This window comes from Sphaeramia orbicularis, chromosome 20 (genome assembly GCF_902148855.1).
Source record: "Sphaeramia orbicularis chromosome 20, fSphaOr1.1, whole genome shotgun sequence".
Lineage (NCBI taxonomy): Eukaryota > Metazoa > Chordata > Actinopteri > Kurtiformes > Apogonidae > Sphaeramia > Sphaeramia orbicularis.
The window spans coordinates 25584214-25597432 of record NC_043976.1 but is presented as its reverse complement, the minus strand read 5'-3'; the positions used below and the strand labels follow the sequence as shown (position 1 = coordinate 25597432).

The following is a 13219-nucleotide window of genomic DNA, read 5'->3' as shown; positions in this document are numbered from 1 at the left end:
AGCAGTGCTGTTGAGGTCTGGCAAAAAGAGAGTAAAGCTGCACCATAGACAGTTTTGCCATGACTTTCTCCAAAACACTGCGAAAATGGTTTGTTTGTCCTTAGACCTGTCTCCTGTTCACGCTGACAGGTACTCAAAACCATTAATTTGTCCCTGTTTTCTGTCCCCACGACCTTTTGTGTTACAAAATGTCGTGCTCACGAGAACACAAAAAATTACTCCAGACCTCTATAAACCATTGACTCTGGTGGACTTTTCTGTCTGACTCTGTTGTAGTAACCTAAATGTAGAGAAAAATGTTTGGTTAAATACCTGTATTAGTATGTACATGGCATGTCTCCTTTCAGGTCTCCCCAAAAAGCACATGAACATTATAGTAGACAGACACAATGTGTAGTCTGTACTCTCCACTCTTTCATGTTGGCCTTACTCAGCAGTTAATCAGTTTCAGCTTGTCACTGCTAGCTCTATTAATCTATTCATAACAAACATAATACGTTAATTATGCTGTCATTTGTTCACTACTAATGCAGTATAGTCATACTGAGTGGGGTATCTAATTTGTCATCAAAGAACCATCCATGACAACAAATGTCAGTTAAGCCAGTTTGCATAATCCATCCACCTATTTTCTGAACTGCTTAGTCCTCTTGGGGGTCATGGGGTGCCAGAGCCAGTCCCGGAGCCTACCTATGGGTGAAGGTGAGGTACACCCTGGATATGTTGACAGTTCATCGCAGGACTGACATGTACAGACCAACAACTATTCACTCTCATATTGACACCTAAGGCTGATTTGGACTGACCAGTTAATCTAGTCTTTGGATAGGTGACAGGCTTTCTCAGGACTGGCTTTCTCAAAAGGGGAAGCCAGAGTGCCAGGAGAGAACTCACACAGACACAGGACCTAGGACTTTCTTGCTGAGAGGGAACAGTGCTAACCAGTGCACCATCATGCTGTCCCAGTTTGCATAATCTGGTTTAAACTCTTTCACCAAGCCAGACCAGGAAAATCAGAAACTAACACCCAGTCCTAATGTCTGGGTGTCAATGTCTAATGTCAAGAAAAATAAAGCATTTTAAAAAATTTTGATAAATAATAAATTCATTGAAATTCAACTTAAATTAAAGATACATTTTAATGACAATTAAGGCTTTATTTATTTAATGTTACAAGTACAACAGTGTATGTGCATGTGTGTGTGTGTGTGTGTGTGTGTGTGTGTGTGTGTGTGTGTGTGTGTGTGTGTATCGGAGCTCTGTGATTGGCTTGTTCCTGGACAGAGACACAGAGCTGTGTTTAGGAAAAACGGCGCCGGGTTACACAGATTACATCATCACCCTGTGACCTCACAATGGCAGTACCCACAATGCTCTGTTCATAGAACGCGCACACACACGGTGAGACTAGAGCTGCACCACACACACCATTTCAACAGAGGAATGTACCTACAGATACTGACACAAACTAATATCTTTCTTCTCTTGTTAGTTGTTATCAGCCTTTTCTTTTTAATACTCACAAATAGACACAGCCACGCTTTATGCCTCTTCCTATCAATCGATATTTCCTCTCTCTGTGCCCATCAATATCCACTTTAGCCAGTGTGGGTGGGGCGGAACTTTCCATTTTAGGTGTTTGGGCCTGAGCTGGTCCGCTTCCTCCCTCACACCGACAAATGTATGACCACAGATGCAGACAAATAACCACCAACAGCCAAAACCAAACACTAAAATAGCTCCTCTTAGAAAAGTCCCCATTTGCAGATAAATCCTGTTGTTTTTCAGCTGTTGTTTCACACACACCAAGTAAAGGCAACACACATAGCCACAAAAACACAAAGTAACAACTGCTTCTTGATTCACGTTTAGAGGTTATGACTGCTTAATCCACAGACGAGTAGTTGCAGAGGCACGCTTCATCTATCTGATTCCTGAGGCACACACAAACATACACAGATACACAGCAATGCACACACCTGAGCATGTGAATAAGAGTATAGTGCCATGTGTTTGTATGTGTGGGCGTTTAAAAGACGCCAGAGAAAGTCAGTCCAGATGGCCAGAGAAGATTAAACACCATCTGCCAACATACACAGAAACACACACATATAGACACACACACAGGCATGCAGGGGGTCCTGAGGTGATTCATTAATACTAAAACTCAGACTTTACTCTAACATTGTGCTAAAACTCTACTTATGGTAATTCATCAGGAAAAACAAGCAGAGGAGACAGAGAAACCATCGTCCACACACTGCGTCAGATTTTATCATCTGTGTGTGTGTGCGCGTGTGTGTTTGCAGCCGCAGCGTATGCGTGTTTGTGTGACCACCGCTGGCTGTAAACTGCATTATACAGCAGAATTCAGCAGTAAATAACCTGCTGTTAATGCCTTTAAAGGCCGTTTCCTGAGTAGATGGACGTTTGAAGTGATTAATGATTAACTGAGAAAATAAAATACTGTCACATATCGACCACTGAAAATAATCACTCAGTCATTACTGTCTAAATGAAGCCAAAAATTCCACAAAATTACTGGATTCAAACATCTAAAATTAACTTCTCTTTAATTCTGCAAATTCCATGTATTCCACTTATTATAATATACCATTTAAAGGTTTTAGAGTATTGTCAGTTGATGTAATTTCTGAATTGGTGCCATTACAACTCCCTCGTGCCAATGGGGACATCTTCCAAACATTTATTTCAAAAAACAAGAAAAAGAAATTGAATCACACTCGTCCACTATTCTTGCACCATAATCTGTTCACGTAGTTCACTCAATTATAAGCGGTTGCAGCCAACAATGTATTGTGTCGTCATATGATGTCCCTTGACTTTTGGGAATCAAAATATTTTCAGTTCATCTTTGGGCCAAACTTTGCGTTAAACTTTGTAATATTCTGTTCAACTGTTCCTTATAATTTGTTTTAACCAATAATGGGGACTAATCAACCTTCAGACCTTCTAACAGAAAAATCTTTTTATAGATATTCACCATGGATACGTCTAAAAATCCAACATTTGACCTAGCAGAACACCACAACTTGTACTTATAGGAGTAAGTATATTAATGTGATTTACCCTTTAAAAATATTGAGACAACTTGTATTTTCATAGAACTTTTGGTTTCAGTTGAAAGGAATGGATCTATTCACTCACACATCATCAGCACCGACATGGGTCTTTCTGCCTGCCTCCGGTTTGAAAAGACACAAGAAAATAATTCAGCAAAACAAGACTATTTTGCAAAGGCACTGTTGCTGCATCCTTGGCTTCATACCAACCAAAATGATTGTGACTGATTAAATAAACAAATAAGCTAAAGTGTTTTTTCTCTCTATTCCATAATAATAGTGGATTCACAAGACCTTCCTCCAGAGTAGGCACTGTACTAAAACAATGTGCTGTGATGTAACAAAAACAGAAAATCATCAGACTTATCTGTTAAAATAGTTTGATTACTTCCAAATCTGACCATCAGCTCAGAAAACATGCAATGAAAATTCAGCCTGCCTCATGCTGTATGTGTTTTTATCCATTTGCCGCCTCTTCAGGTCAAGCAGAAAGCAGAAGATCCAGATGTACGGATGTTTAAACTGCTGCATCAAGATGACTCGTTCAGGCTCAAACACACTCAGCTGTGAATGAGCCTGCACAAAGTTGCCTGCAGAGTTGAACTTCACTTCAGAGGTCAGTTAAGGCTGTTCTACACACAACTCTGAACAGACAAGCACATCACTTAATGTTGATTATTTGTCTAAATAGTGGAATCTGCGATCATCGAACAAGCTGAGGCACTCAGTCGTTTGTTAATGATAGGTGAGACTTTGAGTCATCTTGTTACTGTACACAACTTTAAAACAACCACTGCACCTGATTTCTTTCTCAGTGTGATGTAGTGGCAAAACAATGCAGAAAAACCCTTGACATTTCCAGAGGACAGCAGACCAGAAACAATGTGGAAGCTCTGACAAAACCATAAACAATTTTAATAGAAGGGTCAGGTCATTAGACAGAAACATGTCTCTGTAAGTCAGTGTACATCCTGGGTTTCAGACTGTTGGTCTTACAAAAGAGAACCCTTAAGGACTTTCCCTTGGCCCTGGATTTTTTGTGGATTATACATTTCATCTTTTAAAATTGGTTTATTTCATACATTTTCATTTCTATACAGACTGACAAGGAAATTGCAACGATGCCTGTTAAGATTCTCATTTTAACAAACCACCTGTTAACTTCCATGACAATACAGTGTATCGCAGTTCCACACCATATCAAAGTTACATTACTGGACTTTTTTGGAGATAGATTTTGAACAAATAATCAATGAGATCTACTGTATATTTCTTTATTTTTTATTCATCAATAAATCTACTTACATCCTAACCTGTCTCAAGCAACAAAATCCACCAAATTTCCATTAATCTGGATAACATAAACAGAATATACAGCTGGATTATTTTCCAGCATTTTGTGTCTAAGTTGTAGTCCATGACATGAGCACTTCAACTTAGTCCACAATGTAAAACAAGAGACTTAAAATTAGAATAATAACTGTGAGCATGTGTTTGAGTGAGATGGGGTTAAAGGTTGGGATCTCCCCTACAGAGGATGGGTGACCTCATTGTGGACCCAAACATGATACTGTGACTATCCAACACACACACGCAAGCACGCACGCACGCACACACACAACACACACACACACACACACACAGCTGAGCGGCAGCAGATGGCAGCAGATGTTCTTGGGTCCCTCAGAGAGCAACAATGTTCATGACGCTGTCTGGAAACCATTTTCAGCCTCACTGGGGGCATCTGTGTGTGGTCATGTATTACTTATGTTATAAATCTGGTGACTTCATATTTGCACATGAGTGATGTCAACAACACATTGAAAATAACGTACGTCTGCGGTATAATCATCATAGAAGAAGCCTTAGTTTTACCTTCATGCACAAATACAACCATTTCAATCAGCATACAATAATGGAGTTCAAGCTGATGGCAATTGCAAGGTCAGTTTGATTATTAATGTAAGTTCAAACTGTTACTCCAAGCCCGAACATCGTTATTGCACACACTGCAGATTTACCTCATATTGTACAGACCTTATGTCCAACATGTTCACTTTATAATACACAGACAAGCTGCTAGCAACAGCTCCATGGATGTATTATCCATGCACAGAAGTGTTGTGGCTCCTGTTTAACAGCCACTATAGTTGTTTTAAATTGACTGATGAATGCAAAGACATCAACTACTTAACACTGACGTACTAAAGGATGCACAGAAGCTGCCATCTGTTGTGTAAAGAGATAGAGCTACCTCATTTGGACAGTTTAACCTAACAATCACACACCATCATGTCTCCTTCACTGATATAATAACTTTTGTTAAGCTTACCCTAATCTCCATCTGACCCTAAAGTCACAGCCACTAAAGCGGAAGATTGATCAAAATGTCCTCCCAAATTTAAAAAAAGACAAAAAAATTAGTCCACACAGTTATACAAAGACACACACGGAAGAAGTTTCACACTCAGTTGAGTCTGTGGAACACGCTAACTCATTCATTAACAGCTTTGTAATGTATTCATCCTCACACATATGTTGTGTGTTTGTACTGCTTTTACATGCAGCTTGCCAGTGTGTGTGTGTGTGTATACTTGTGTGCATGTGTGTGTGTTGCAGACTCTGGAGGGTGAGGTAATGAGTGCTCAGCTCTTCTCAGACAGACGATCCATAAGCCATCTCCTCTGCATTTAAAAATCAATGCAAGCTGCTGCCCGGCTGCAGCCGACACACACACATACACACACACACAAACACACACACACACACACACACACACACACAGCAGCCCCTCTAAGTGAGATCAAAGTCTGATTCTGTTTTATTCCAGTGGAGACATCAGGCTTCTGGATTCCCAACGCAGTATGTTCGACATCACTGTATCCAAGTTGGAACATCTTTAAGGGACATTTCAGCATTTTTGGAAACACATTAATTTCCTCTCTGGGAAACAAGTAACCTGTCCAAATGTATCCTCATAATTATCCTTATATAATAAAGCTCCAAAATGCTCTGCCAATCCAACAATGAAATGGTTTCAAATAATTGGTATGAAAGGTATATGCATTTACTCAAAAATGTTTTTTGTGTTCCATGTTCATCTCGGTGTGTAGTTTCCTTTTCATTTTGTACACCCTGTGACCCAAACATTTCCAGTGAAAAGTCCATCTAACTCCATTTACTCACACTGCTGGATCGAAAACTCTAGAGCATGAGCTCCACTCGGAATGTTCTGTCATTGCAGCAGCAGTTGTCCATCAGTATAGCATGGTAGAAGGATTAGCCTTTAAAATTGTGCCAATACTATTAAATTAGTTTATTCACACTAGGGCTGCATGACGGGACCAAAAAATGGTTTTTTTTGGTCAATGTAATGGAAAATTTATGATTTTAACTGTTTAGTAGCTATGAGAACTTAAGTCTCAAAAATTCTCTTTCTTCACCAAAACTGTTTGACATATGACTGGAAAGACAAAATTTATATATTATAAGAAGCAAACAGGATACATTTTCAGTTTTTATTGAGCAGAAAAAGTTTGCAGAGAAATAATCTCAGTTTCACAACGGGATTTTTCCAGATTTTCAAAAAACAATTAACCTCAATTAATCATATTAGTTCAATTTATTGCCCAATCCTAATACACACATATTTTAAACAATCTTCATGCAGAGATAATCTGTTGCGACTCTCAACGACGTGAAGATCATTGGTCAACCTGGTCACTTTTGTTCAGTAAAAACCGTAACACAATCTGTGGTAAAGCTGAATCTCATTTTAGTGCATCTAAGTGCTCTGGAAACAGAGCTGTTTCATCAATTCCAGAAAGGCAGCTGTAGTAAGTAACTCACTATCACTAAAATCATTCATATTTTAAAGCCATGCAATTTATATACAGCTATGAAAAATAAATATACAGAAAGTCGTTACTATGGAAACGATACACAGTCTCATCTAATCCAGTCAGGTTTTCAGAACACCGGAAACCTGTGCTTTGCATTAGTTGAACTCTTTCATCTCATCTCATCATAAGTCTTTGGTCTGAAATGGGCTAAACTTACAGAAATAACAGCCCATCTCACATTTAAACATTTTGCTTACACAATGATAAAATGCTTGCTGCATGGTTCTGCACACGTTAAGGATCCTACTCTTCCTGCTGACATGTCATGTTTTATCACCTGCTTCTACTTTTGTCTCCTTAAAGGCTTGGTTTTTTGGCTTAATTGCTCAAAGGAATTTCTTGTGGGTTCTTTAAACTGTTGGTAGCGCATCCTAACACACAGCAGTTTTGAGGGTTTTTTTTGCAGACTGAATCCCCAGTAAGTAGCATCATGCAACACAAAGTCAGTATAGAGCAATGAATGAACGCAGCAGTGCTTGATGGATGATTGATCCTACAGGCAACAGTACAATGCACATTAATCTTGTATGTAGGCTGATAATGCTAAAGATTTTGTTAGGTTTAGGTTAGGGAGAGATGAAAGTTAGGGTTACGGCTTAAATAATGCAGCAGTCTTTATAGGTTTAGTAACAAACACTCAGTTGCAGTTATAAGTACTGAAATTTGTGAAACAGGAATATTGCCAAGAAGAAAATGAAAACAAGCAGTAGTAGTAGAAGAAGAAGAGGAGGAAAACCAAGATGAAGAATAAGGAGGACGAGAAGAAGAAAATGTAGGTTGAACAAACATGGATCCTACCTTACACTTAATGTTACATTAACTCCCAAAATGAGTCGAACTACAAATAAATCATGCAGTCAGTCGATCTGAGGGAGGATTTTGCACTAAGATGAGTCATGACTTTCATTCTGTGGTTCATTTTCATACCACTAATTATCCTGCAGGTGTAGGCGATTCACTGTTTGCTCAAACAGTGAATGTTTTAAACCTGTGCAAACCCTGAACACCTCACATTTAAGACTGCACATCTTTTAGAAAGCAGAATACTAAAACTACAATACTAATACTAAATACTACTAATACTACAAAACTAAAATACACCGACCAATTAACTAAACAGTTACTTAAATTTATTTCATTATTCAATCATAAATATTTACCCAGAGAATTTAGATGGATGACAATATCTTAAAAAGGAGCATTCCAGGCCAAATAACTTCAACCTTCTGAGTCATTTCCCATTTGTTCTAAAGGTAATTAATTAAATATGAATTATAACACATGCAGTGTGGGAAGCTATGTATCCTTTTCATTTTGCATTGTGGAAATGTTGTTTTGCTGTTCTTGTCAGTGCCATGTTTTATGTTTTAAGGTACAAATTAACAACTAAAAGACATGATAAATATCAAAGTAAGCTGATTTGTTTGCTAACACAGATTTCTTTAATGACAGTAATAAATAAAGAATTAAAAAGGGAAAACATGCATCAACACACAAATTACCAAAAAAGCTGCTTTTACTTTGAACTTATATGTCTCTGAGAAATACACACACAGCTGTTGCCTGTACAAACATAGCACTCGTTGTGTTTATGACTACATGTCAGGCAAGACCAGTAGAAAGCTCCAAACACAGTCTGGAGGCTCGTCTCTGTTTGATGTCAACAGAAAAGCAGGAAAAAGACGCCGACTTACAGGCATGGAGTCGTCCTCGCCCACTGAGTCCTCAGCGTCGTGATGTGCATCCTGCAACCGCAAACACACACACAAAAAAAAAACTTGCGTTAACAACACACACACCTAATGTATTAATGCACAGCAGTGACAAGGTAATTAGTCCTTCAGGTTGTAGCATGTTCACCTCAGCAAATCTGTAACTGGAAACGGTGCAGACACAAACAGTGGAGGTAGCGCTGTGACAATCATGAAATTATAGCTGCTTAATAAAAATTATCTATTTCTGTAGCCCCTAAAATGCTTTACAAAATAATGTACCCCAACAACAAATATATCAATTAGATTATCATCGACTTTAGTCTATTATCTTGATTCATCATATATGCACCAGAAAAACAAATCTTTATTGCACACAGAACTAACCCCAAACATAGCTTGTATTCTTTTTTGCCTTATTTCAAAAGTTTCCTTAAAATTCTTTTAAATTTCATGAATATACTGAAACAATATAAAATGAACACATAAACACAAACAGAATTGTCAAGAATAACTCAACATGTTGAATAGATCTTAAGAGTGTGTTGAAGATTCACAGATAAACAGTGGTGCCAGATCCTCCACTCAGCTGCCATTAGAGAAGAAACTGCAGTGAGATGATGTCATGAAACAAATGCTGTTGAAGCTCAAATGATGCATGTGAGGAAATATAGCATGTCTGCTGGTTTCGTCCTGCTATATTTTTTATAGCTGCATATAAACCATTAGAACTATCAGGGAAAAAGATCACAGTCTGCTCAATTAATCACAATCAGATGATTATGTAATATTTGTCACAGGCCTAAGTGCAGGCTTCCTATCATATACAGCAGTGAATACTATGGCATTTCTGCCAGTTTTCAAAGACATTTCACATGTTTGCTTCTGAAACTGTGAAAAGGATCAAGATGTTGCGAAACCAGTGAAACTCGTTAGCTTAAAAAAAAAAAAAAAAAAAAAATCACTGTATTTATGATGTTTGTGAGGCTTCAAGCCTCATCTTCTCAGAGCCACAGCCTACTCTTGTCTGAAAAAAATTACGACACATCACCAAGTCTCATTACTGTACTGGGTGACAGGATTCTTGAAGTAAGAAAAGGTAACGTTAGGTCAAACAAAAAAGTCAACACGGTCTAATCAAAACCCTCACTTTTGCCATCTCAGCTGTTAAAAAAAAAAAGCCTAACAAAAGGCATATTCACTTAATCACAGGAATTATTATCACATTATGGACAGTATCCGACTGCAATGTAAAGCTTCAAGATTATAGTGTAGGAACATTCTTCATACTTGTATAAACTCTCTGACGTTTGATTAGAGCAAGGCTTTAACATCAAAAAAGTGAAAGGAATAGTGGAAAATGTCAAAAAGTCAACTTATACTTCAAGAGCTAAGGCAGCACCACTTAGGAAGACAAATAAAAGTGAGGCATAGGGAATGAGATTTTGCCAGTGATTTCCATATTTTCTTTAATTACTATGTTAAATGGTTATTGTCTTATGTCTTACAGTTATTGACCACTTTTTAATACACATAGACATACACAGAGAAGAACAGATACTTGTAAAAAATAACTTGGAAAAAAAAAAAAAAAAAAGGTTAAAAAGGTACTGCTTAACCTATGTACAGGCTATGAAATGTACTCAAAGTATAAAAACAAAGAGTAGGCGTTTCAGGGACCTTTCCACTGGCAAACTGAACCTCATACCATGTTAATATAATGTGAAGACAATTAAACCATTCTTACTTCTAAAAACAATATACTAAAAATAATTAAATTCAGTCCCATGTGAGGTTAGCCATAGAACCTGAGGCATGATGACACTCCTTATTGTTGTCTACATCATTACCATTTTACAATATTCATCATATTTGATGCGCACAAATGGGGAAAATGTTTTCTGTGCGTTATTGCCCATTTACGGTGAAATCAGTCTTAACATTATGCAAGTGTGCACAACTGAAAATAAAATTAATCAACAGTTACACTCAAATGCATTAAAACTTAAGTGAGAAAGGAAAGAAGAAGACCTATATTTGTGTTAACATGTAGGAAATAAATAAAAAGTGGACTGACTAATTTATAACCAGTAGTACTGATATTTGAAAAGCCTATTTAAACCTTCATTGCATAGTAGGTTTTTTGGCATCATGGGTAAATATTCCATAATTACCTTTCAACACAATGTAATTCAATTGGTCTAAAACACAACAAAAATTCTACCCACTTTTACCCACTGTGACAGACTCAAACTTTAGCTTATCAGTTGTTTTCAGAAAGGTAGGAGGGTTAAATTCATGATTGACAGCTGTAATCACCGATTTCTAATCAGATTTAATCACATGCAACTCAGTTGCTTGTTCTCATATCACAATATGCAAGCTTGGAAAAACATTTTCTCTTTTCCACATCAGCATCTAACAGTGTCGGGTCATGTAGATTTATATTTAGTTTGTTTTATTTGAACCGAGAGGAGAATGCTATAGAGTAGTGGTGTCAAAATCCTGTGACTCTGACAACCTCAAACAAGAAAAAACATTTTGAACTCTAGCTCTTTTTAATGATGTTTAACTGCATTCATATTTTTTTCTGTGAGACTTCATCAACTTCGCTGCCTGCAGTCTTGTTTTTTTTATGCTACAGAGCAGTCAGAGGTGAAGCTAGCAGCTCAACGAGTGGGCATCTTTACTTGCAAATGTAAACCCTATCATTGTCTGCTCTCTTTATTACCAACAAATTTCAGAGTCCAACATTGATCTGAAGAGATGATGGCAGTGTGAGACTCATCAGCAGGGCCACCACGCTGTGACCGCTTCTACATCGTAAGTTGAGCCAAAAGCGAAAAAAAAAACCCAACAGATATGAATTAGCATTACGTAAGGCAGATTAGCAGCCTGTCTGCTTCCCTGCTGGAACAACAGCTGTGATTCAGACACTGATAGCACTGATACTACAGCCTGACAAAAACAATAATAACCAAAAAAAAAAAAAAGTGATTATGGTGATTATTTACTTTGGTGCTAAGTGCAGATCCAGAAACCCGCATAGCGGGGTGAAACAGAGACCGCAGAGAGGAGATGAGGTAGTGATGGATTATGGGGAAACAGAGAATAAAAGATAGACAAGAGGTGACAGAGGGCAGTGATGTGGAAGACAAAAGCTACTTTCCTCTGAATTACAGCTGCAACTAATCCTTATTTTCTGTATTGTTTCATCTGCAGGTAATTTTCTCCATGAATCCAACTTATCATTTAGTCTGAAAATATTGGAAAAGGAGAAAAAACACCTTTCTTTTGCACAGCCCAACGTTTTTCTCAATTTAATTCACTGTCAGTACAGAAAAAAACATCAAAAACCCCACATTTCAGATGCTTTCATATGCAAAAGTTTGATTTTTTTTTTTTTTTTTTTTACCTAAAGAATTGGCACAGCTACTCCGAAGGTGAAAAGTATTATTGGATCTTGGTAAAGATATGCTTTGGGAATATTTTGTAAAAAGATGTAACAGGGTGAAAACATTATAAAAGATGCAACTAAATAAAAAAAAAAAGTTGTTAAAAAAAAAAAAAGTACCAAGGCAACATAGACAAAAAAGATGCAACAAGACAAAAATTCATTCAGTTTAGTGTTGTTTTGTGGGCAAATTGTGGTGTAATGAGGTGTCATGAAATTGACTTTTTGGTATTGAGCTGAAATAGTTTAGAAACCACTGATCTACAAAAAAATACAAAATAAAAAAAAGTGACAGCCTTAATAGGCTTTTTAGTGCACCTGGTTAATGTTAACGCTTTAAGTGCCAAACTTGCAATCTTGCGAAAAGCAACACAACTAAATGAAAAAGACAGCTTTTTGTAATCTTGATATCAAAATTAAATATTAAAAAAAAAAAGTCTGGCGCCTACAGGGTTCAAACATCTAAGCCTCAATAGCTGTAGCCGTATTTGTCTACACTTTGTTTCCACTTTTCTCCAGATGAGTGCCGGCCTTTTTTATTCTTTGTATTTTGAATGATCTTGTCTTCAGGGCAAAAATGTCGCGGAATCACTCCTTAAGTTCACCATTCACCCTTTTGTGTGCATGAGTGTTTTTTTTTCTGTTCTATGCTGGCCTAAAAAAAAAAAGGCAGGAATGACAGTTTCATGTTATTAGATAGACCGATAAAAGCACACTGTAAAAGAAGGAGGTCAAAAGTCAGTCTCACTGAGCAGGGCATCAACACACAAACACTAAAAAAAGACATGAGGGAAAGCTAGAAGCAGGTATGAGCTTGTCAGAAGGCGTGCTAGAACTGGAGAAGCTGCCTGTGACTCAGTGTTTTCCGAGCCTATCATAAATCGGGTTTTATTAACTGTATGTCTACAGAGTGACACACACAAAAGCAGCCAATTCACGCAGACCTTGTGACACCTCATACAGGAAGTGGACACAACACAAAGACGTAAGCTCTTCCTGAATCATATGGTGGCAGCAGCACCGCCTCCTGCTTGTTATCAAGATTGAAAAACTTGTAGGAAGAAAACA

At 37.6% G+C, this 13219-nt stretch overlaps 1 protein-coding gene across 2 annotated transcripts in view; it reads right to left on the bottom strand.

Moving 5' to 3' along the window:
• rps6ka3b (ribosomal protein S6 kinase, polypeptide 3b) overlaps positions 1-13219 on the bottom strand; it is a 60735-nt gene that overhangs the window by 44667 nt on the left and 2849 nt on the right. Inside the window, exon 2 of one of the 2 annotated variants that reach the window (XM_030123217.1) lies at positions 8680-8736. In XM_030123217.1, coding sequence (XP_029979077.1) covers positions 8680-8736 — 57 coding nt within the window. The remainder of the gene's footprint in view (positions 1-8679; positions 8737-13219) is intronic. The other variant, XM_030123218.1, reaches the window with a different exon arrangement.